Source organism: Artibeus jamaicensis, unplaced genomic scaffold (assembly GCF_021234435.1).
Source record: "Artibeus jamaicensis isolate MK-2021 breed Jamaican fruit bat unplaced genomic scaffold, CSHL_Jam_final contig_452, whole genome shotgun sequence".
Taxonomy (NCBI): domain Eukaryota; kingdom Metazoa; phylum Chordata; class Mammalia; order Chiroptera; family Phyllostomidae; genus Artibeus; species Artibeus jamaicensis.
The window spans coordinates 7,351,540-7,377,703 of NW_026521837.1; the positions used below are offsets into that span (position 1 = coordinate 7,351,540).

General features: G+C 37.3%; 1 protein-coding gene across 5 annotated transcripts in view; it reads right to left on the minus strand.

Annotated features, from left to right (window-relative positions):
- Positions 1-307: 307 nt before the first annotated feature.
- The window catches only part of SNCA (synuclein alpha), a 123,597-nt gene continuing 97,740 nt past the window's right edge, over positions 308-26,164 (minus strand). For all 5 annotated transcript variants that reach the window (XM_037163262.2, XM_037163265.2, XM_037163264.2 and 2 more), the window contains exons 5-6: positions 3,163-3,246; positions 308-713 (exon numbers count right to left, since the gene is read on the minus strand). In XM_037163262.2, coding sequence (XP_037019157.1) covers positions 681-713; positions 3,163-3,246 — 117 coding nt within the window. In that variant the 3' untranslated portion in view covers positions 308-680. The remainder of the gene's footprint in view (positions 714-3,162; positions 3,247-26,164) is intronic.

Sequence of the window (26,164 nt, forward strand, 5' to 3'; positions counted from 1 at the left end):
CTAAAATTTCTCCTCTTCCAAATGGCGGTCAGTGACTTTATATTAAGTTAATTGTTGTTTATAAGCATCATTTTATTAAAGTGAGATGGGATAAAAATAAGATTTTTGTAGTGAGATAACATTTTATTTTAATTTTCACCATTTATATACAAACAAAAATTAATAAAACACATCACAAAACAGTAAAACTTCATAGTTAATATGTATAGGTGCATAGTTTCATGCTCACATGTTTTGAAGTATTGTATATATGAACAGATTTCACAATACATCATTATTCTTAGACAGAATAATTAAAAGACACCTAAAAATCTTATAATCTTTTAATATATGATAGTAAGTCACAACTTGTCAACAAGAGCAACAAAAAATAGTGAGGATTTGGGAATAAGTGGTAGTCACTTAGGTGTTATTAGTCTGCTTTAACATTTTATACTTGAAGCCACAGTACGCACACGGCACACAAGGACCTGCTACCGTATATTCACGTCAGTGAGAGGGAAGCACCGGAATGAATGCTCAGTGGGGTCAGGTGCAGGCGCTTCGACCACTGCTGATGGAAGACTTCAAAAGACACTGTAAAAACTTTGGGAAAATGACTGGGCAGGTTGGAACTGAGCACTTGTACAGGATGGAACATCTGTCAGCAGACCTCGAGAAACTGGGAGCGAAGATCTTTCTTAGGCTTCAGGTTCATAGTCTTGATACCCTTCCTAATATTAGGGAAATCAGAAAGACAACATGCAAAGTTAGTGTGAGGGACCCATAACCAAGGATTTAGGGCGAGTGAGATAGGGTACGGCTTGCCACATTGAATAAAGGTCATACCCATTACAGTTCTGAGACTGTTCTGTCTGCTACATCCAATATAATTTTTGATAGTTTTTGTCTGCCTGTCAGATATAAAAGTGAATTATGCTGGTGGTGAGGGTATCTGGATTCTACTTTTACATGTGCCATTTAATGATCATATGACCTAGTCTTGCAGGACAATTTAGTTGGCTTATCTGACTGTCAGCGTCCTAAACTGTAAAACGTGAGAATCAAATTAAGTGGCCTATAATGCCTCTTTCAAGCTAAGATGCTCTAATTATTAGAAGGAAACCAAACATGTAAAGGCTAGTTATGTTTTCTCTCCTTTTACTCTCCCATTCATGGCTTCAATTATTTCTTCTAAAGAATTGTCCCCCACCCAGCCCAGCCATACAGTATATGGATAACATCCACAATAAAAAATATTAATGGACTTAACGAGAGGGGTCAAATTAGTGCTTCTAAAGAATAACTAATAATATCAGGATCCTGCGTAAAATGAAACACCTTTAATAACTCAAGCTGCTGTCTCCTCAAAGTACAAATTTAAATGAAACAGTTCTAGTGAGTACTCTACAATTTGTCTTCCACCCATCACTGCAGCTGTCCTCTGTCACTACTCTCTCTCTTCCCTAAGTTTGACTCCTATTCAATTACTCTTCTTCAGACACAGGTTCTCAGAGTCTGCATGCCTTCACTTCTTTTTTAAAAATATATTTTATTTATTTATTTATCTTTAGAGGGGAAGGGAAGGAGAGAGGGAGAGAAATATCAATGTGTGGTTGCCTCTCATGAGTCCCCTTGCTGGGAAGTGGCCCACAAACCAGGCATGTGCCCTGACTGGGAATTGAACCACGATCCTCTGGTTCCAGGCCCAAGCTCAATCCACTGGGCTACACCAGCCAGAGCGTGCCTTCACTTCTGATGCACCTTGGGGCTAGAATGTCCCTTCTTCACTTTGACTTATCACATCTCCCAGCTCCTCCCACCCCACTCAGCACCACCTCCTCTGTAAAACTCCTCCCAATTGATCTAAACAGACCCATTAAACTGTTATACTATTTTGTCTAATTTGTATATTTTTGCTTCTGTGATACTTGGTGCAGAGAAGACAGTTAATAACATTTGTTTAAAAAATCATGAGAAATAAATGAAGAAATGAATTTGTATTTGTTTTTATCAAACCTACAGGACTGTATACCCCTATGTCCTGGTACTATCAATTACTCTTATTTGCATTTTTCTGTAGTGTTAAGCATTTTGCCATGCATAAAAAGAGCCCAAAACATTGCTAAAATCTAACTAGGTAAAGAAACGATTGAATTTCAATTTTTATAAATGGGGTTACTAGCAACATGCCTTGTAATGATGCCATGAAGAATAACATATAACCTAACTACACACTTTAACTCAATTTCTAATGAAGCAGTAACACACTTTCTTTTTTTATGACATTAATTTTGGCATCATGGTAATATTATCCTCATAGAATTAGTTGGGGAATTCTCCTGTATCTATTTTTTTGGAAGAGAATTTAATTAATATTCATTGTAATTAATTGATGTTACTATAATTATTCATTAGATGTTTAGCAAAACTCACCAGTGAAGTCAGTTGGTCCTGAAATTTTCTTTCTGGGTAGCTTTTAAATAATAATTTGATCACTTTTCCTTGTTATATATCTTTTTGGATTTTCTGTTTTCTTTTGAGTCAGTTTCATTCATCTAAAAATAGTTTCTAATTTTCCTTCTGATACACTTCCTACTAAAGAAATTCTATTTTCAAATTAAAATAAAATTAACCAAATTATACTGTTTAAAATACTATACTGAATTATATCAGTTGTCACAAATCATTTATTTATCATCTTTTTACTTATGATTTTTTGGTTAACTTTTTATTATGCAAACATGTCACTAAAAATATATGACAAGAAGTAATTACTTTCTTTTAGCATTTAGTTGCTTTCTCTAGCTTTTCATTTTAGAATTTATTTTGAAATGTAAGAGTTCTAATAAAATATTTCTATAATGCAAGTTGCAAACTTTTTCTGTAAAGGGCCAGTTAGTGGTATTTTAGGGTATAGGCCACATATGGTTTCTTTTGCTGCTGCTACTTTTCCTTTTTTAACAACCCTTCGCAAATTTAAAAGCCATTTATAGCTTGCAAGTTGTCCACGTAAAACATATCTTGGAGTTGGCCAATTTGTTTGTCTAGAGTGTAAGTCATTCTCACTAAGCAGAAATGTGCAGGAAATCTGAGAGGCACAGATTTTGGTACTGCTTATTATAGAGACCAAACTTAAAGTCCCAAACTTTAATTTTGGAGTGTTATGTATATAAAGTTTACCTCAGAAGGCATTTCATAAGTCTCATTGTCAGGATCCCCGGGCATATCTTCCAGAATTCCTTCCTGTGGAGCTCCTTCTTCACTCTAAATTTAAGCGGAAGCACAAAACCTATATGATGAAGTACCATTTATCGTTTTTTTTTTAAATTAATTTTATTTAGTTATTTTTCAAGTACAGTTTTTTTGTCTATTTTTCCCATCCCAGCCTCCTCCGCCCCTTGCTCCCCACCTCCCTCCCATTTCCACCCCCCTTAGTTCTCGTCCCTGTGTCCTTCCTATTTGTTCCTCACAATCATTTGGAAAACATCTTATGTACAATACTGGCATGGATGTCATAAAAATGGCACTCTTGAATATTACTGCTGGCATTCTAAGCTGTACAGTGCCATTGGAAGAACATTGGGGCAATGTGTTTATTTATCCTAAATATGAACAAATTTTTGCCCAAGCAATCCACTGTCCGGGAGATAGTTCAAAGCTATAGTCCAAAGATGGTTTTTATAGGATCGATGACAACAGTAAAAAGTTGTTAACCTAAATGTTCAGTGGATGAAGAAGAGCTAGGAAAATCATCATTCACTAACTCAATAGATAACTAAGATATATTAATGTGACATGAGAATTCCATAAAAATTAGAATATATTTATGACAAAATGTCAGGATAAAAAGTACTGTGTATATTACGGACACAACCTGTGTAGAATTCAGATACAAAGGTAAAACAATTGAAAGAAAATACAACAAAATATTAAAAGTACATTTTGTTGGGTAGTACGTTTTTACTTTTTTTTTACTTTTTAGATCAATTTTTAAGTTATAACCACTTATGATGTAAAAGCATACATATTTTGTAATATATTTTAAATTATGGCATATAAATTTTTTCTGAAATTTCAAGGTTTAAACTATATATATTTGGAGGAAGAAAATCAAATACATGGTCAGTTTTTCAGGTCTCCCCCCTTAGAAATAGGATACCACAAAATTCAGTCTGAAACGATCGTGATTTTATTATTCTTCATTAATCACCCTTTGTTGTTTTGCATTTATTCCAGGAAAGTAGTTATAAAAAGATAAAGGTCATTTCAAATCCAAAGAGCAGAGAAGCAGTGTGAGGTTAAATGGATTTACTCAAAGAGATCAAGTAGCCCCTCAATCAATGCAGCTATGTCCAAAAATGTGCCTGACATAAATAATATCTCCTCGAGTCCTCATGTCTTCAGCATGAAGTGACAGGAAGGAGGATGAGGAAATGGCTATGGCTGACCTCAAGAAAGGGTCAAACTAATGCCGATGCCTACATTAGTTGCACAGAGCAGTTTACAGATCATCCTCCCCTGACAACCTTCTTTTATAAACTAAAAAATCTCAAGTTATATACAAAAAATTGAATATAAACCACTCCCCAAATACCTTTTTCTAAATGCAGAGTAAAGATGTTGTTTTCATAGTATTTCACCATCTAGTACAAGTCAAGAATACAGATTCTGATGCATTGTAGTTAGACAAAAGGGCTGTAGCGTCACAAATCTGAAGGTCATATCCCAACTCCTCCATATTCCAGATATTTTGTAATGTTAGACAAGTGACCTCAGTTTTCTCTAAGCACAAACAGCTTTAATAATAAATTGAGACAGCAATTTACCTCTTTTAATGGGGAGGGCCAATAACAGTATTAATTCTCTATTAGTATGTATATAACTTTTAGAGATAGTCAAGTATGAGAAAAATAGGTAAATTTCCTGTTTCCATGTATTTTTTTTAAATTTTATTTATTTATCTTTAGAGGAGAAGGGAAGGAGAGAGGGAGAGAAATATCAATGCATGGTTGCTTCTAGTGCATCCCCTGCTGGGAACTGGCCCCTGCTGAGAACTGGCCTGCAACACAGGCATTTGCCCTGACTGGGAATCAAACGTGATATTTTTTTGGTTCACAGGCCCATGTTCAATCCACTGAGCTACACCAGCCAGGGCCTGTTACCATGTATTTTTTTAACTAACAAGTAGAGACTTATTTTTCTAACCTGCTAGAGAATTTTATGTAGACCGGACAAGTAAATATGGTAGAACTGACTTGTCTGCTGTTCAGCTATCACAGATGAGGTCTACTGTAAAACCAGAACTGGTGGATGTTACTGAATGTGTGCGTGTGTATGTGTATTTTGGTGTGTCTGTGTATGTCCTTCAATATTTGGCCAAGTAACATTGGATGTTGCTTATGAATTCTTTGGCTTGATTGATCATGCATTGGAAGCAAGTGAAATCCACCCATGTTAATTTTAAATACTGATTCAGTTAGGTGGCAAGAACATACCAAAAGTATGTGCATTTTTGAGCATGCATTTACCTAATCTTTTGAAAATTATACTTTATCACTTATTTTAAACTACATACAGGGCATAAAATTGCACTCATATATGTAACCAGTTTATGTCCTTGGGAAATTATCTTATAAATCAAAAATGTAAAAGAATTATAAAACTGGCTTAATTATAGGGCCAGGGTTTGAGAAACCACAGAGGTAATGCTAATAAAATATTAAAAGAGAGATTGAATAAGTGATTAGGGAGACGGTAAGCTACAAGAATGAAGATACATAAACAAATGGAAGAAAGAAGAAAGAAAGATATAAGAATGAACAATCCAAGATAAATTCCAAGATATTCAATAACTATCTATGTTTCACAAGAACAGGCACCTACTTTCAGAAATGTTTACTAAAAGAATAAAATATATGTTGCTTTCACAAGTCTGGCTCTGGAAAATGAGATTATTGATTTCATTAAAATAAAAATGCATTAATTTTTAATGACTAAAATATCATTAACAATTGTGAAGATCTTAAATAACTGCGTTATACTACATGAAGTGAAGGCAGCTTACAGATCTTTGAGGCAAAGTAGCTTGGGCACATCTTCCTGGGGAAGCTTGGTCTTAGAAGGGTTTAGTGATTTACTCAGAGTGAAATGGCAGAGGTGACTTCAGAGATTGTGCTCTTAACTACTGCCATGAGAATGCTGATATTAAAAAATGTTTTCTTTAATTAAATTATCTATAGATTCCAGTAATTGAGGGGAAAAAAGACATTCTATTGTGTCCTTGATTAGCTTTGGTCTAGGCCTTTAAGATCCATTTAAGAATTTATTACTGGTAAACAACATTCTCATAATTTTATTTCTGAAACACACCAAAGAAGTCTACTCGCAAACATTATGATTCTCTAAACATAAGTAGCCTCTGCTCTATGGTATCAGGTCCTCTAAGCCCAGGTTCTATTTCCCTGCCTCTGGTTACCAATCCTGAACCAGGGGAACTTTGCTTCCATCCTCTACAAAGAAAGCCATGCAAAGTAGAGGGAATCAGAATAAAAGCTCCTCTGGAGTCTACAGACGCTTCCATTTTACTGGCCTTCATGGCTGTCACAGACTCAAAGGGAGATGCCAGGAAGCATTCATGATTCAAAATTTGTTCTTTGGCAAATCCCTACTCCCCTGGCTAGCAGTAAATGCAAAAAGGCTATGATCAGGACCCTCTCCTTAATTCTCGAAAATACTGCAGAATCTGCTGTTAAAGCAGTAGCTGCCCAACAAAAATCCCTAGGCTCTCTCACAAAAGTTGTTTTTGATAATAGGATAGCCCTTGATTCTCTTTTAGCTGAAAGAGTGAGGTGTCTTGGCTGTGGGAAAGTTGAGACTCAGCTCTGTAAGGTCACAGAACAAGTCCACTGGCTTAAGAAAGTGACACCTTCACTGGAGTCTTTCTCCGATGTCTTTGATTCTGATTAGTTTGTGCTTGGGGACCAAGTCTCCAAAGTGCAGTGCACTCATTGGGGATGATCCAGTTTATAATAACCATAGTCATCTCTCTGATGCACTGCATTTTCTCAAAGGTTTCAAATGCATGTTTGCAGTTGCTAATCACCAAGCAAATGATCTTATTAAGAATAGCACATAAGATGTGACGAGAATGACCAGTTTAAGGAATATAAACCTTAAGCTGTGACCCGCCAATAACACACAGATTTTGCAAAAGCTACAAGAACCCCAATGTCATAACAGGGAGTAGTGCTAATGCCTTAAATCTTTGATCAGGTCTTCCATTTAGGCTGAGAGTCTGATTAAAGGGGTATCATGCCCCAAATGAATATGCTTGTGTTAAGCCCCATGTCATCAAACAGACTTTAGCCCTCCAAGTAATTAAACCAGTCAATCAGGAAATCACCAGATCAGCACTAATCTGCCTGATGTCTATGCCATTCCCTAAAGGAAAGTAAACTTTTAATAACCAATATGCTTTTTAACCTACATATAATTTCCTTGTTTCCACTCCCTTCTGCTTATAAAAGTCTCATTTTGTACAGAAAGGATCTCTCTCTGTACAAAACAAAGAGATCCTTTCTGTCTGCTAGATGGGATACTGCCCAAACTGATTTTTGCTCATTTAAACTGTTAAATATGTCAGAGTTTGCCTTTTAACAAATATAGATTAATAATTTGTGTAAGAAAATTATTTTTGTCCAATTGCATGCCATATTTTATTATATATTTAATGTAACTTACAATGCAGATAAAAATTGCTTTCCCAAACCACCTTCATATCTAAAACCTACACTCATCTGTCATCCCTGTTAAAAATGCATCCTAGGGTCCTGTGAGTGTGTACTAATTATCCAGCATCCCCGTATGTTTGTGAACTCCATGGCATCATTTGGTACAGACTATAGCAATTACCTGCTGTCAGTATGAAGTCTCTCATTTTGAAGTCTGTAAAAGACTGTTGGCGAATGGTCAGATTTTCTAAAGACTCTGAGACACACTCAAAGGTGATATTTATAACAACAGAGCTTCAATTGCTACCAGGCTTCTATGCCTCAAACATTCAAAGTAGCAGACACACTCTTCTCCCCCCTTCTTTTACACTTCGAGATGTTTTGTGTGGAACCATTATTTTCTACACTGTGAACAATTGTCAAATAACTCAACAGCTTAAACAATGGGGATGGGGGAGAAAGAGAGTAATCCTAAAAATAAATGAAGAAACTAAACAAAGAACTCTAACTAAAGAGGGAATAAAAAGCTTAATTTAACACTCAAAGAATCCAGCATTTCTGATATGAAGTCAAGCACAGAACTTCTGTTGAAGTGAAAATAGCACAGACTTTTGAAAAACTTTTGAAACCTTAAGATGAAGGTATATGATGGGTACAGATAGTGTATTTCAGTAACAGCAATACCATTTTATGTTGTTGAAAACTAAAAAATGGAGTAGGCAGGTATGAGAATCCTGTTTAAAAGGTTAAAATATATTCAGTTTGAGGGGAGCAAAGGGCATCTGATTAAAAAATCAGATTGATTTCAGTTAAAAAAGTTTTATAAAGAAAAAAATTTAGATTTTATTTATTTATTTTTAGAGAAAGGGATGGAGAAAGAGGGACAGAAACATCAATGTGTGGTTGGCTCTCACATACTCACTACTGGGGACCTGGCCTGCAACCCAGGCATGTGCCCTGACTGGGAATCGAACTGGTGACCCTTTGGCTTGCAGGCCAGTGCTCAATCCACTAAGCCACACCAGCAAAGGCAGAAATTAAAATTAAAAAAAAACTTAGAACAAGTATTTAATCTTTAAAACCAAAACAACATAAGTAGTTCAGAAATGCTACTATATTTTGTATTAATATTATATATAGGAAAAAATATAAAGAGTAATGTAATGATCACATTTATTGTCAACAATATAAAAAGTGTTTAAATGCATTCTAGTATGACATAAGAAATGATGAAAATTAGCACATTCTGATATAACCAACACCCAAATAATAATAATCATGCTAAAGAGACATTAAATGAACCCCCATTCTTTCCAATTTTGTATGGTTTAATTAAAATTTAATTTTTATAGTTGGGTAAAATACAGTACTGGTTTAGGCATAGGGCAGAACTAAAGTGATAAATGGAATTGTCTAGTCAGTACTCTACACCTTTAGGAATGTATGAAATATGGCAGAACCAGCACTAATGGCTAGGGGCCTCATGGTTGAAGTCCATTGAACAAATCTGTTCCTTTCAAGGCAATTATATAGATAGGGGGCAAAGAACTGCAACATTTACTTATGCAGTGAGATAGATGTAAAAGAGATCGGTAAACAGAAGGGCATGGAATTAAAGCGTGATAAGCCTGGTAGAGTAAGAGACAAGTCTGTAATTATGGTACTTAGAATGTTTTTGCACTGCTACTTCAATGTAGCAATATTTAAGATTCTGTTAACTTTCATCAAGATAAACCAATTCAAGTTTTGATAATGTAGCATCCTGTTGCATTTTAGATGTCCTAGTTCATAAGTTCTACCAACATTTACTACTCACTTGTATAAGACATGCTCTAGGCTGAGGGAACACACACACACACACACACACACACACTACACTGGACTATGGATGACCTCTGAGGCTACCTCCTGAGTCTTGAATCTCCTAAGTAAAATGTTAATTATAGCATATGGTTTTCATCGTAAATTGTTTATGCTGCAATAAGTAAAATGTAGCAAGAAGGCTGAGTGAACATACATACAGCTTCTGGTCATCTGCTAGGCTTTCTGGTTGGTAAGGTGACCTACCCTCATCAGCTGTGTGATATATCTACTCGGATTGTGTCTTAGGAAGTTAACAAACTACTCTGTCATCAATCATCTGGATCACTTGAGATTAGTCAAGTAAGTGGTCATTATTAAGTCATGTAGTAAACATATCATACTCTGTATCATTCATACCTACAATGAAACCTCAGATTTAAAGTGTACATCTATTTAAATTAAATGATAAGTTTAGAAAAAACAGTCTCCCATAGCTATTCATGCTCTACTTAGGATAATCTATTAGCATATTAGTTACTTTCTTGTCTTTCGCCTTTTTAACTATTTTTTGGTCTTGCCAGTTGTCCAGAGGATGGGGCAAGAGGGAGGAACAGAGAGAGGGAGAAAGACAGAGAGAAAGAGGGGGGGGGGAGGAAAAGGAGAGAGGGAGGGAGGGAGGAGAGAGAGAGAGAGAAAGGAAATATGAATTAAAAGCTCTTTTGACCATTTTTAAAAGGTTTGAGAGTGGAGGAGAGAGTACAGCTACTACTACATTAAATCTATTTTTGGGTTATTTATCTGTTATTTGCCCTTTAAGATTTCTCTCTTGTGTCTCATAGACACTGATCTTCAAGCTATGAAGTGTTCACTGTCTGCTTTACAGCCCTATAAGTCCTAGTCACCCTTTGGTGTAAGAGTAATTTGTTTTGCCTGAAGTATTTTCTCCCAGTCAGACATTAAGACCAATTCCCCACCAGTTTTTAAAGCAAACACCTGGACCCTGACTCACTCAGGTCTTGACAGCAGATTTTCTCTTCACATGAGCCTTTTAGCATTCCCTAGGTTTCCTAAAATACAGAAGCATGTTCTTTACTTTGTCAAAATCTACTTCCCCCCACTAATTCTAGGTGTTAAGACTTGCCTCCATAGATCAGTGAATTTGCAAAGATGAAATGACTGGCTGCTTCTGAACTCAACAGAGTGTAGATGTTTCTCGGGTTGACCCATTCTAATGTTTTATTCATTCACTACCCAAGGGGCTGATTTTCAAAAATCCTACTATGCAAACTTAAAATAATAAGCATATGTAATAGTGAACATAATAGCATTTTTATCCACGGAGGAGAGCCATTAATATTTAGATGTGAAACCAGAAAGTAGTTTACTCCCAGACTTCCCATTGTATATTAGTATTTACAACTAGGCCTATGTCCAATTAAGGGGAGGGGGAGGAATCACTGTTTCTGTGTCCTGACCTCTTATTAGGTGAGTCATCTAATTGCACGCATTGTCGCAAAAATTGCAGTCTCTGAGCTGCTGGTTATATTTACCAAAGGGAAGGAAGATTTAAGACAGAACATTACCTTTTTTGCTGTATAATGAAAATTTCCTCTAAAAATTTATAGATCAATTATTTTGTGATTTATAGTTGAATGTATTCAAAACTGGGTTCATGGGTAATACAGATAAATAGAACACAATAACACAATAGCTTGAAGATCAGTGTCTACGAGACACAAGAGATAAATCTTAAAGGGCAAGATAAAGCTGTGTCTTCTTCATGTCAGAAAGGAAAGGCTGGGAGAGGCCACGAGAAAGCCAGCCCTGGAGCACAGCACAGTCAGGAGCATGTGGTAACCTGAGGTTCCAGGGGTCTTCTTACTATTGGGAAGAGATGTGCATCGTGAGTGCAGGGCTCTCAAGAGCTGAGAAGGATAGTCTTCAAGTGGATCTCGGCCCTCGGTTGGAATATCTTTGCTCAGCATCCATGACCATAGGTGGGAACGGAATGATACCCCACAGATCACAGTAGTTAATTTCAATAGTTATTGTAATTATTCTGCCCTGTAAATTTTTTCATCTTTAAGCTTTTCACACAAGTTGTGGTTGCTCTTTTCTTTGGGTTACTTAGGAAAAGCTTTCTCTGAGAACCTCTATCCATGTCTCAACAGATCTGAGATAAAAGAGAATCTGTAAGATTATCAAGAAAGATAGTGAGCTGGGCATATCCTTACAGGGCCATTCAAATGAAATATTAAAATGCTCAGTTTTCCATCTAACTCTGACATGAAATAACAATACTAGGTAAGCTTTATTTAGTGCTTACTCTGTACTGGGTACTGTCCCAAGAGTTTCACATGCATTATTGATTAAAATAAAATTATGAGGAAGTTAATTCTATTATCTTTATTTTATTAATGAATGAGCAGAAGGTAACCAGTTTGGTTCCACAACCTGCACTCCTAGCTATTAGGCAATATTGGTCAAGCTTCTGAAATAAAAAAACAACTTCTCACTAAAAACATTAGGTTGAGCTACTTGTATAGGTAAAATTAAGTTTAAAAAAATTAATAATCTCAAAACACAATGTAAAATATTTTATGATTAAATATCTAGCTATCTCTACTATGGAGCAATTTGTCATTTTTATTAGAAAAAGTAAGAGGTTAAAAGAAATATATAAAAATATATATCTATTCATATATGAAATATAAATGTATATTATGTATTTATATATAATGTATATAATACGTTCATGCTATAAATAATATATATTTCTTTTACATAAATGTTTATATACACACATACATATATACAAACACATACATGAGAGATATACTTACAAGGGTAAAAAAACAAACATATATATACACCGCATAGTTATTAAATCTGCAAATGCTAAATGCTTAAGTTTTTGTTTAGGGAATAAATAGCTAAATTTACTGCATAGCATTTTTCTGGTTTAGAACTTCTTATTGGAATGTTTTCAAAAGAGAGTAGAAATGATTAAATTATCAGAAATAATTTTTTCATTTTCCCCCTAAAGATGTGGCACAGAATCTAGGTTTTTAGAATGGTTTGAAATATCACTTGAGTTTCTTCATTCCTTCTGATGAACCGATATGACTTTTACCTGCATCACATACCTTATCTTCACACTGCGAATGGGAATCCTGAGCCCCTGCACAAGGTTCATGGGGCAGATATAATTAGTATGATATTTGTTTATTCGCATTGTTCTATTCCACTGAGAATTTGAAGGAGAGTAAAAGATTATGTTCTCATCACACAAATGAATACCCTTTGCTTTGTCTAGCTTTGTCTGTTTTTTTACTTAATTAAGCAATAAATGCTTTTGTTCATTTAATTACTTTTAAATCATCTGTTATTTCCGGATTACATTATTAAACTCTCAGTAAATCAATGTAGAGCTCTGTATTTAATTTTTTCAACCATATTTCCTTTTTAAATTTGATTCATTTATATGTCCCTTTGGTTTTGATTGAGTAGGAACTCCTGATTCCTGTATCAGAAGGAGAAAAACAGAGAACGCACAGAATATTCTGCACTTCAGATGCTGCAGCTGTCTCTCTGTGGCAGAAAGGAGACGGCGTGACTGGCTTCATGTGTGCCTGTGTGTCTGAAGGAAAACTATGTATTAAGGATGATCCCTAAATTCTGTCCCTGGTAAGGAACTCAAACTGGTTACACAGTCCCTCTAAGTGTATCTCGAACACAGTCCCCACCCTCCAACAATGGTACACACGATTTGTTGTTTGGAAGACGAGGAGAAAGTACACTTTAAAGAGCATGGGACTTGGTAGCCAGCTGACTTAGTGGCAGATGGATTCCATGAGATTTTGAGCAATATAGAGGCCTGAATTAAAAAATGGTAATAATAAAAACTTTCTTAGATTGTTGTTGTATTAAAGAAGATAAGTACATAAAATAGTGTATGATTACCAGTATACAAAAATACCAAATGTTTGCTGATCATGCATTTTACTGTCTTAGCCTTTTACTTTTGTTATCTAGGTAGCTCAATAAATGTATATCATGCATATTACCCATTGTTAGATTTTCATTTTATTGCTGATTTTATTTTTAGAGCTTTAAAAAAAAACTTCATTTTTAAAGCTTTTCTTGGAAAATATTGGGAACCAAATCTTTTTTGAGAATGGAAGCATTTACCTTATCTCATTGATAAGCTATATTTGCTGCTCCAGTGAGCCTTCATATTTTACTTTCCACAAACTGGTGCATTGCCCTCCTCTTTGTTCCCTTTCTCTCAGCCTTCTGAAACCACAGCTGCAAACTTTCAGCACTAAATGATAAATGGACCCTGCCAAGTCCTGAGTATATCTTAGCAACGTAGATAATAAGCAAATGCTACAGAGCTATCAGCACACATTCGACAAAAAACAGTGTCTAATTATTTTAAGCCGAAGGCTTATAAGCAGAAGTGACGTTATATTCAGACCATATCAAGGGTGAGAAATATTCACAGCACTAGTACTGGAGGATGATTGTACTTTGCTTGACATTTATAATGCTGGTAAGAAGCGCCTCTTGTCCTTGAAGTACCTCACTTCTTGTAATTGAAGCAAAATAAGACACATATAAAAAGTCACCTTTTTTCCAGTGTACACTCTTGGGGTCAACCTCAGAAAAGGGTCGGTACTGTACTTGTAAAACTCTAGACTGCTATATCAATCAGTTATAATCTTTACATAAGAAACACAACATTGGGGAAAGTACAGAGTACTAAGATCTTAGAAATACCAAATACCAACAATGTAACATTAGTGTATTTAACAATATGTCACAATAACTAGTAACACTGACTAGCTTCTAAAAATGTGCAATACGTTTGTGTTAAAGGGGCTATAAGATTTTGAAAGGTGACCATAGAACTGACATTGTTTTGTACTAAGAATTGATGTAATGACATTTTTCTGATGTTATTTATCAATAAGAGCCTTCAAATTATAATAAAAAACTGTAAAACAGAGAGTGTTACTTCTCTACAATATCATTCAGAGTTTCCATGTATTTTGTATTATGTTGTCACCAAACATGTGATCTTATTGCTGTTACTAACCTACCTGTTCAACTAATCAAAAGAAACAAATTAGCAGTACAGATATAAAACATACTTATTATATATAGTGCATTATACCAAAATTGTAGAATGTACATGCTGTACAAGAGATGGTCCCTTCACTTCAACCCACCTCAAATCTAGGTAAATAAATGAGATACATAAAAGCTTGATAATACAAGGTAGTAAATGTGATACAGGGCGTAAGGGAGGTAAAAGTAAAATGTTCAGAATGGGGTGGGACGACGTCTGTCTTGAGGACACACCATCAGAACTGAGTCTGAATGTTTTTGTGATGAGTAGGAGCTGCAGAGAGTGGACACATTATGGACAAAAACATAACGGCAGGGGAGTGACTTTTATCTGGCTAGAGAGTAGGGTGTGGAGATAGATGGGTGCCCTGGAGTTTGAACATGTGAGAACTGTTCTGTGTTGTCATGGGAAGAAGTTATAGAATATGAAGTTTGAGGAGGAATATTCTGGCCATGATGTGCAGAAGGGTTTGGAAGGAAGGGAAGCAGAGGTAAATGGGGAGTGCAGGCAATCCATCCCAGGCATAATCCAGACAGAGGGGATGCGGTGACTGGAGGAATGGGAATGGAAATGGAGCAAAAGGCATCGGTGTTGCAAGATATTGTAGAAGATGAAAGAACGGAATGCAGCAACTATTGTTTAAGGATTGAGATAAGTCTGAGACTTTATCCTACTTGCAAACTAAAATGTTAGCCTGTCAGTTTCACAGATGCAGGTCAAAGAGGCAGGACTCCTCGGTCAGAGAAAAATGACTCTATTACTAAACAACAGTAATAGAGCAGAGTAACAGTAGTAGGCAGAGTATCATCATTTTTTTAAGCTGATTCCCCAAGTGCCAATTTCCATGGGAAGTTCGGGTGACACCTACACAGCAGTGAGTCACCTAAGAGAATAGAAATCCGGGGCTAACTTGACCTGGGTCTTCCATACTAATAGTAAACATGTCTCTCCTCTGCTTCAGAGACACTCTCTCTAAACCAAGACTGTGAGCACACCTGCCCTGTTCTTTAGAGGAGAGAACTATTTCTATCTTCCAGGTACATTCACAATATAAAAATCCTTGAAATACTGTCTCAAACAAAATTCTGTTAGTGCCTTTCTTGCAAAATGTGCAGAAATATGAGACCCTTGGTTTTTCAACACTGCTCGGACACAAACAGATAATATAGGACAAGAGGTAAAAGCAATTAGGTTTGACTTTGACTGATTAAGAAACTGGACACTTATTATTAGCACTAAAGAAAAATAGGGCAAAGCAGATTTTAAGGCCAAAGTCATCTTTTATGTAGAGTCTGAGGTGTCCCCATAAACATATGTTGAAAACGTGAGATGAGAGTTGAGACTTCAAAATTATAGATAGATAAGGTGCATATATACTAGGGAATACTACTCAGTCATAAGAAAAGATGAAATACATTTGTGACAACATGGATGGACCTTAAGAATATTATACTAAGTGAAATAAGTCAGTCAGGAAAAGCTAAAAATCATATGATTTCAGTCATATGTTGGGTATAAAACTGAAACTCACAGATAAACTGCATGGTTGCTGTTTACCAGAGGGAAGGGGGCTGAGGGTAGTAAAGGGTAAAGGGTGCCAAATACATGGTGATGAAACATTATTTTTCTTTGGGTGGTGGGCACACAGTGGAATTTACAGACATTGTGTCAGAAATGTACACTTGAAACTAATGACCCTATTGATCAGTGTTGCCCCAATAAATTTAATTGAAAATAAAAGTGAAAAAAAGTATAGGTATGTTTTGAATATTTACTTCATAGAGGCATTTGAGGAAGTCAGCAGAGTTCACAACTAAGAGAAAAAGAGGCAAGAGGAGGAAAACAATGTGGTATTACCTGAGCAGCCTTTCTAGTTAGGGGACAAGGGAGGTGAAAGAGCACAAAGGAAGGGATAGAGAATGACAAACAGGCAACACTAATCTTTCAGAAGCTAAATGAGAAAGGCCCTTCACTGACCACTGGCGTACTACTGGCTGTTTCAAGCACTGAAAAAAGAAAATGAGGACGAGAGCCACACACGTGCACTCTCAGTACTAAGTGTTTTATGCATGGGGGTACAGATGTGTTTAATAAGTGTTTAAGTTTGTTGAACAGTCCAGAAAAAGATGGAGGGAGAATTCAGATTTAAGGGGATAAAGGAATAAAAGCAAGACTGTTGAAGGCTGTGATGGAGACAACATTTCGAGAAGTTGTAAGTAGAGAAAGTTGTTGTTGGGATAATTAATTTTGAGGGTGATAGAATTTGTGATGAACAGGCCTTTTGTTCTTGGGCTTTTTGTTTGTTGTGCTTTCTTTTTAAAGAAATGAAGGGACTCATTAGTGACGTCAGTACGAGTAGAGTTTTATGGTACAAGGCAGAGAAGGGCTGGCTGGTGCAGCAAGATCTCAAAGGCGGGGAAAGAATGGAATAAAAAACACAGGGGTTGCTTACTTTAAGGAAAGGCAGGACATGTCAGTGTGCACCTGCAGCTCTAGGTGGAGACGAGGGAGCAGAAAGGAGTCTGCCACATGCTCTACTTTCTAAGTAAAATAGGTCATGAGATTATAAAGATAGAGATTTTCAGGAAACATTTATTTATTAAATAATCTTGTAGGTAGTTAATCATCCCATTATATTGACGAGAAACATGAATGTCAGAGACTGCATTTTTGCCTAAAGTCACAAAGATGACTGACAGTCAAAATGGGTTCAAAATAATGTCAATCTTATGATAAAGATGAGTGTTTACAATGGAATACTATGCAGCAGAGAGAAAGAAGGAGCTCCTACCCTTTCCAGCATGGATGGAACTGGAGAGCATTATGCTAAGTGAAATAAGTCAGGTGGTGAGGGACAAATACCATATGACCTCATCTTTAACTGGAACATAATTAACAAAAGAAAAAGGCAAACAAAATATAACCAAAGACATTGAAATTAAGAACAATCTAATAATAGCCAGAGGGGAGGGGTGAGAAGACAACAGGGTGAAGGGTTTTCAGGAACTACTATAAAGGACACATGGGCAAAACCAAGGGGGAGGGTGGAAGCAAGGGACAGGGGGAGGTTTGGCTGGGGTCGGGGGGGAGTGGTGGGGGGAAAATGCAGACAACTGTAATTAAACAAAAATAAAATAATTTAAAAAAATGATGAGTGTTTAATTACTCTGGTGGGGTTGTGGTCTTAAGGGAAGTAGAAAAGTTTTACAATGGACTCTGAAAATAATATAAAATATCAATTAGAAAGAAAGAAAATAACTGCTGAGAAGCGATGAGTGCCAAGTGGAATCTGGGTATCATTGATTTTTTAATTGAATTAACCAGCCCAGTATCCTAATTTTTCTTTAGCAGACACAGGATTTAGCCTAACTTTCACAGGGACTGAATGAATTGTGAACTGTTTCCCAGCACCACTGTAACAGTGTTCAACAGACAAAGAAGAAAAAAACCACCTCTGCCTCAGACAGCTCGACTGCTGTCAGAGTTCTCCCTCTAGGGAGACTCTCCGGCTGCAGAGCTGCTCGGAAAGCAGGTAATTTAGGTGGCCCAGCTGTGCGTTACATTAAAAGCCAACTCTAAAGTGTGTGTGTATATGTGTGTATGTATATGTGTGTATACACATATACATACACATATACATACACACATATGCACACAATATGTATATATATTTATATAAAAATAAGTCATATTTGTATAGAAAATGACCTTCTATTTAATCAAATTCCTAAGTCACAGGAATAAAATGAGGGTAAGAAAAACAGTAAAAATTTGTGTAGAAGGAGAGTGCAAAACAAATATTCATTCAGAATAATGAAATAGATTTATATCAAAGATTTTTATATAGATTTTTAAATACCAAAGATCAAATTTAAATTTTTTATCTCACTTTAAAATGCATTATGCACAGTCTCCTTTATATATGTTTTGTATCATGACTTTCCAAATACTTGGAATTTTAACTTTAGGGAGCAATTCGATCTTCTCTAGCCCTAACTTTTCCACTGCTGTTATTCTTCTTTTTTGAGCTGTGGCTTTCCTATCCCATTTTTCACATCTAAAACCATAATTTAGTGTGGTATACCTGTCACAGAACAAAGGGACAATATACTGTTACTGAACAGGACCCCCCTACTAGGTTCGCATTGTCTACTGCCAGAGAAAAGGCATCTCTTAATACCAGAGATCTGTGAAGAGGAAAGGAAATGTTTATTTAAAGCTGTACAGACCTAAAGTAGTGACCCAATGTCTTCATTAAAATATCAAAGTCCTTTGGGATACCCACAGAAGCACACAGTCCTTCCTTCTCCCCAATTTGGGGTACTGTATCTCAGGAAAAAAGGTAGATTCAGGCTCCTGCCGCCATTAGCTGTGTCATCAGCCAGGATCAAGCCACGTGGTTCTCCTCTGCAAAGCTGTGGGAATCTGCACTCTGGCAAAACCGCACGGTTCTTCCCAGCAAAGCTTCAGGGAGGTGGGGGTCGCCATTCTGTCAAAGCCGAGTGGTGGTTCTATGCTAAAGCTGCATAGTGATTCTCCCTCACCGGGCTGTGGGGGTCCCCACTCTGGCCATATCCATGTGGTTCTCCTCCCCAGTGGGCCTCCCCAGTGCCACGTCTTGGTTTAAATCCCCACACCAATCTTCCTCTGCAGCCCAATTTCCGACCCCTACCACAATCGGCTATACTTGCCAGCACTCTCATATCCTTCCAGCTCTACTGGGCTGCCATTGTGGATCTGGGCAGGCATGGCCCCATAGTTGGAGCCAATCATCTCCAAGCTCTCATGCAGGCACTGTAACCAGGGGGAGTCGCCTCCAAGTTATGTCTTGGGTGGAAGTCACTTCCATCCCCCTGGCTCAAAGCATGGCCACAGCTATTTAACATATCTATGCAACCAGTTAAAGGTTGTAGATATGTTAAATGACCATGTCAGAGGTTAGCTGTAAAGCTGTTGCTATGCAAAAACAGTTCTGCATGTTCCTGCTCCATGTATCCCTTCCCCCAACTCACACCTGTCAGGGAAGGGGTGAGGACATCTTATATAGCTTTCTAATATTTCCTGGACACCTTGAGTTCTGGACCCCATTCCAAGTCCCTATTTGGGGCCCCCCTCTTGGCTGCACCCTGTTACATACCCATGCATCCCATCTCTATAGAAACCATGATGTAGGCAGCACAAAGATGAGTTTATCAGAAAGTCCACTAGAGCAGAAGAACTAGAGCACATATTTATTTTACTAGTAGACTCAGCAAATTTAACCTGGGGAAAAATGTCTGACTCTGCCTGGTTTTTGAAAGCAAATGGAATATTTGAGAGCCAGTGAGAGGGAAGATCCAAGATGGCAGAGGAGAAAGTGGAAGCTACACTAACCTGCCAAGACTAAACTGGGATTACAACTAAATTATATAAAAATCATTCAGAATAACCAACTGAACACTAGCTCGAGAGAAGCATTATAACCATAGACAGAAGAAACCACTGCACCACAATGAGACTGGTAAGGAGTGTGCAGGAGGTATGACAGGGCTGGCTGGGCTCCCATGGGCGGCAGCTGAAGTGCAGGAGGGGTAGTTCAGTGGCCATGGGGGTTCCCCCTGAGAAGTGAGTGGTCTAAACCCCAAGCTGGGCTCCCCAGCCTACTGTACCAGAAATGGAAAAGAAACCCAAATAACACATGACTGTGAAAAGCAGCAGGGTTTCTGTCTACCAGAGAGAGATAGTTGGAGACTCAGAGAGACTTTTAAAGGGACAATGCACAAAATTCTTTTTGTAGCCACTTGCACTGGACTCCAGCAGAGGAAGGGCAGAGTTGCTTAGAGATGCCTGAGAAGAGTCTGGGGCTGGTGGCTCTGGGGAGAGAACTAAAGGAAGAGCCACCAGGATCCCTGTGCTGAGTCATTCCCTATACTACAGGACTATCTTTCCCAGGCAGAGCACTCTTCTCTGAATGGCATTAGTCTGAGGAGGAGCAATAGCCCCACCCGATTGTGCTTGAGCCCGGCTGCTGAGGAGTACAGCTGGAAAACATTCACTGATTAACCCTACAGCACAGTGGCAAACACAAGGCCCATGGGTCAAATCCAGCCCTCCACCTTGTTTTTTGCGACCCAGCTGTACTCCTTAGAGATCTTATTTCTACCCAGTGGCAGTGCTGAGTTCCTTGCCTCCTAGTTAAGGAGTAGTTATATTTATACAGTCCTACATTCAGCCCTTTGAAGGCAACTGTGAGGCTGATGTGGCCCCCAGTGAAAATGAGTTTGACACCCCTGTCCTACAGAAAGCCTGCAGGCAGAGGCAAATCACTGGGAGCTATGAGACTTCAGCTGACCATCCACCAGTTGTGGTGCCGAAAGAAGCCACCCTTCATGTGCAACCTGGTTCTTCCTGCACACACCCAGATCCATCAGAGGGAGCCACATGCTGTGGATCACTGATAGCTCCAAACGGGCTGCCCAGGGCCAGTTGCAGGCAGGGTTTGACATAGAGCTGCACCGGAGTCTTGCAGGTGTACCTATTACATAGAAACAAGCACACAGAGCCAGCCAAAATGAGAAAACAAAGAAACATGATCCAAATGAAGTAATAACAGAATTCTCCAGAAGGAGATCTAGATGACATGGAGGCAAGCAATTTATCAGATAGATTGTTTAGAGTAATAATTAATTATAAGGATACTCAATAGCATGAAAAAAGACATAAAAACCATAAAAAAGGACCATCAGAACTAAAGAATGCAATATCTGAAATAAGTTATACCCCGGAAGGAATGAACAGTAGGTTAGATGAAATGTAGGACTGAATCATTGATTTGGAAGACAAGGTAGAAAAGCACACCCAGGAAGAGCAGCAAAAAGAAAAAAGAAATTAAAATAAGGAGGAGAGCTTAAGAAACCTTCGGGACAACATGAAGCATAACATCCATATTATGAGAACACTAGTAGAAGAAGAGGGTGAAAAAGGGATCAAGAACCTATTTGAAGAAATAATGACTGAAAACTTCCCTAATCTGGTGAAGGGAAAAGACATACAAGTCCAGAAAGCTTAGAGAATCCCAAACAATTTTGACCTAAAGATCATAATTAAAATGGCAAGACAATGAGAGAATCCTAAAAACTGCAAAAGAAAAGCAGGGAGTTACCTACAAGGGAGCACCAATTAGACTGTCATCTGATTCCTCAACAGAATCATTTCAGGCCAGAAGGGAGTGGTGTGAAATATTCAAGGTGATGAAAAGCAAGGACCTATACCAAGGCTACTTAACCAGCAAGGCTAACATTTAAAATTGAAGAAGAAATAAGGAGCTTCCCAGACAAGAAAAGTTACAGGAGTCTGTTAACATCAAACCAGTACTGCAACAAATGTTAAAGGGCCGCTTGAAAAAGAAAAAGAGAAAGAAAAAAAAAACAAAGAAAAATAGCCTAACAATAAAATGGGACTACATATATGTCTGTCAATAATCCTCTTCAATGTAAATGGCTTAAATGCTCCAACCAAAGACACAGGGTAGCTGAATGGATAAGAAAATAAGACTCATACATATGCTGCCTCCAAGAGACCCAACTCAGATGGAAAGATACACACAGAATAAAAGGGATGGATATTTCGTGCAAATGGAAAGGAAAGAAAAAGCAGGTGTAGCAGTCCTTATAGGTGACAACATAGACTTTAAACCAAGGTTATAGTAAGAGACAAAGAAGGACAATACGTAATGATAAAGGGAGCAATCCAACAAAAGGACATACATGACCTTAGGAAACATTTATGCCCCCACATAGGGACACCTAAGTGTGAGAGCCAGTGAATGTTCTAAACAAAGCTAAGCAAAACAAAAGCCAGGTGGTAGAATTGTGCAGGTGTGTTCATGGGCTCAGAAAATAACAGGTTGGAGTTTCTCTATGATTGTTATTAAACATAACAATTCCTGCCCAGATTCAACCAATCCAGGGATTTTAAACCTAAGTATCATCACCATCATAGCATAAATGTTATAAAGTATAAGATAACTTGCTTCATAAGAAAAAAATAAATTTCTGTATAAACAGGTAATAGTTGTTTTTACCCATTATTTCCTTTCTCCCTGGGATAAGAGATTTAAGCACATCAAAGGAATTCATAGAGTCCTTGAAGCAAGTGTGAAAACCACAACAATCAAATAAATGTTTCCATCAAAAGGGGAATAAAAACATGTTGATTTAGAAAAAGGCAGTGTGCTATAATAGAGTATCACTGGTTATGAAACTTGAAGGCACTTTCAACCTACAGATAAATTACTATAATTTGTTTGATTACCTATATTCCATCTGCATAGCCATAAAACGAGACTTTCAAAACATATTCCCACTAGTTACACACAGGAGTTGTATTCAGTGGGTACTACCTGCAAAAGCTTAGACCTTTAGTTTTATTTTCTTCATGCCCTCACACAGATTGTATTGAATGAATTAATAAATAAATGAATGAGATTGACATGGGTTAGTTTTAATCATATCCAGAACAGAAACCATTTCCATAAATTATTTGAAGAATGAACCTGCACATCATCCATTAACCCTAAATCTCTAACCGATGCCCCAGTTTCACAGGTAGCTATTCAGCCCTGGGTGTTAACTCTGCCCTCTCCTCTCGTCTTAAATGTCACAGCTATTTCTGGCAGGTAGGACAACTGCCGTGGTTCGTGTGAACACACACCACCATGGAGTGCAAGGCAGCTGAGAGAAAAGGCTGCCAAAATAGGGAAATAACTCAGAAAAAAAAGAATAGGGAGTTGAAAATATAATACCTATGCATTTGTCTACTTATGATTTATATGTCGGTCAGTTTTTAAAAAATGAGATGTTTTGAAGATACGGGGTTGCCTCTGGCTCTAGTTAACCCTCTGACCACTTAACACAGAGCAGTGTCCTTGCTTGGTATCATGAAGGACAATTTAGAGCTCAGTCTCAAAGGACGAAAGACAGTGTATACTCGAGGCACACTGAGAAGATAAGGGCTTGCCATGTTCAGAAAATACTGCCATTATTGAAGGAACAGAGAGCTGGTGGAATATTTTTTAAAGATTTAGAAAGGTGATGAAGTCAAGCTGGCTCTTGATGAAAACAAAAAAAATTTGATGCAGTTTCTGAATTACTGAATTTATAAAGTCCAGAAATTCATCCAAAGACTTAAGCTTTTTAAAAATTACAGTGGGAGAAAACTGAATTTTATTTGGACTATCGATTATAAAGTTAAGCAAAAGGGAAGTTTTGTTAATGGATGATTTTAATATTCATGATAGGGTGGTTCAGCATTTTCTCGTGTTTCCCAGAGCAAAACTACTAATTAATGATCATTTTTCCAAGTGGAACATATTTTTGTCTGATACTATATTTTTCTTTGCCAAGAGTTAATATTTCTTATTTTGAATAAAATGTTTTATTATTCTACTTCCTACTTTTATACTTCTACTCAAAATTGTTTTGATTTATTTTTCATTCTGCCCTCTTATTCTCATTATGGGATTTTTAAAAGCCTGGTTTAGCATATGGAAACTCTCCAACTGTGACTCAGTCATGTCTTCATTCCTAGGAATCCCTCTGACATTAGGCTGACTTTGTGAAGCATAAACATCAATATGAAAAAAGTTTCTAAAATAATGTGTCCAAATCAAAATGAGAGGTTAAATTTTGCAGGGTGTTTTGTGTCTTAAAAATCTTCCTGCTGTAATTATCCGAAGACCTTGGCTAGATAATTATTAAGGGACTCTAGCAACTGTCCCTTTTCTCTACAGAGATCACCACATTAATTAAGAAAGGATCGCTGGAGATGGGTTGCTGTTCTGCATCTTTAAGCAGTTTTAGTTCTTCGTTGCCAAAGGGAAAACATGAAGAAGAATAAGGTTGCTTCTTTGTCAAATTTTCTGATATACAGATATTCCTAAATAGGTCTCTGTAATGTGCCTTAGTCTTGTTTCTGCATGTTTTTAAAAAAGAGGTCAGTAAGAATTGTGCATATATTTTATAACCCATCATGTGCTCATCTGATTTCAATTGAGCTAGTAAAAAAATATCAATCAGGTGTTTGCAATAAAGATGCTAAAGATGGCATCACACTCCAAGGTGTGAAACCTTAGTGAGACAAGATGCAAAGCCATAACTGATTAGCCTGAGAGTGCCAGAAACCTACCTGCAGGTGCCTTCCTGTGTTAGTGTGGTGATGGGAGAGCCAGGTTCCTGGCTGCAGAAACACCAGCCAAAGTATATTCACTCCTAGACTTGGGAGGGTGCCTTGTTACATTGTGCTGCTTTGAAATAAAAATATAAACAAAAGCAAGCAAACTGAGTGATAACTCTTTCAGTTTCCTCACCAATTTCCTTAATTACTGCTTTTAAGGCCAGCTCACATGCTCACTAGAAGAGGAAGGATTTAAGAGTACCCTTAAAAGTCAAAGTCACAGGATGATCTAGTCTTTACCAGCTGCCTATTTTTAAATCCCAGAGCAACGCACACACCTAGTCAGTGCTTCATACATACTCATCGAATGGCCACAACTGGTTTATGAGCTCTTCCATGACATCCTCGGTCAGAGCTAGTCTCGCTCCTACATGCTCCCTAAAACTCGCCTCATGGGTCTAGTTCAGTGTGATCGCTGTGTTTAGAGATCACTGGGGTGGATGAATGTCCACTGCTGGGTTGTGAGATCCTAACAGATGCAAAAAACAAAGCAAAACAAAAAGAATGAATAAATGTATATGACACCAGTGGACAAGACAGAAAATCAAAAGTAACTAAACAATAAACTCAACTAAACCGTTTTTAAATAGGAATCCCTCTGTGCTGTATAGCAGAAATGGGAATTCAGAACAAAGTAAAAAGAGATGCTACTGCCCCATAAAGATGTCACAATTTGTTACATAATAGGTGAAAAATTGCTATTAAATTTTTCTACCACATTTTATGTCTCATTTGTTTTTCTACCTTTTCTATATAGCTAATTATAGAGCATTAAGACCAATATGCATGAGCATTACCTCAGGTACTTGTTATAAATGCAGACTCCTAGGCTCCTGAACTACTTCATCTGAATCTTTAGGGGTAAACCAAAAGGGATTTGAATTTTAAAAATCAGTTGATTAAAAGTGGTTATTCTTTCTTTTTTTATCTGCTGTTAGGAAATTTTACGTAAGCACTGGCTGGAAAGTCTCCCCTCTCGACAACGGCAAAACCCTTTTCTCCAGGAAATACAAAAAGGTAATTGCTTTCCTGAGAGCACACGTTCTGGAAAACACCCTGATCCCTGGGACTCCGTCACCCAAGGCAGTGCCCGTGACCTCCGCCCCTTACCCTTATTTTCTTTAAAAGAAGCTCCCAAATCCCACGACATTTTCCATTGCCTATCCCTGCTGTTATCTATGGGACTGTCACAGCAGTTTAGAAATAGAGCAGTCTTTCATAATTACAAAAACAGAAATGAGTATAAACAATATTTAAATTGGAACTGTCTTGATTATAACATGAAACTCCAGGCTGGATAATG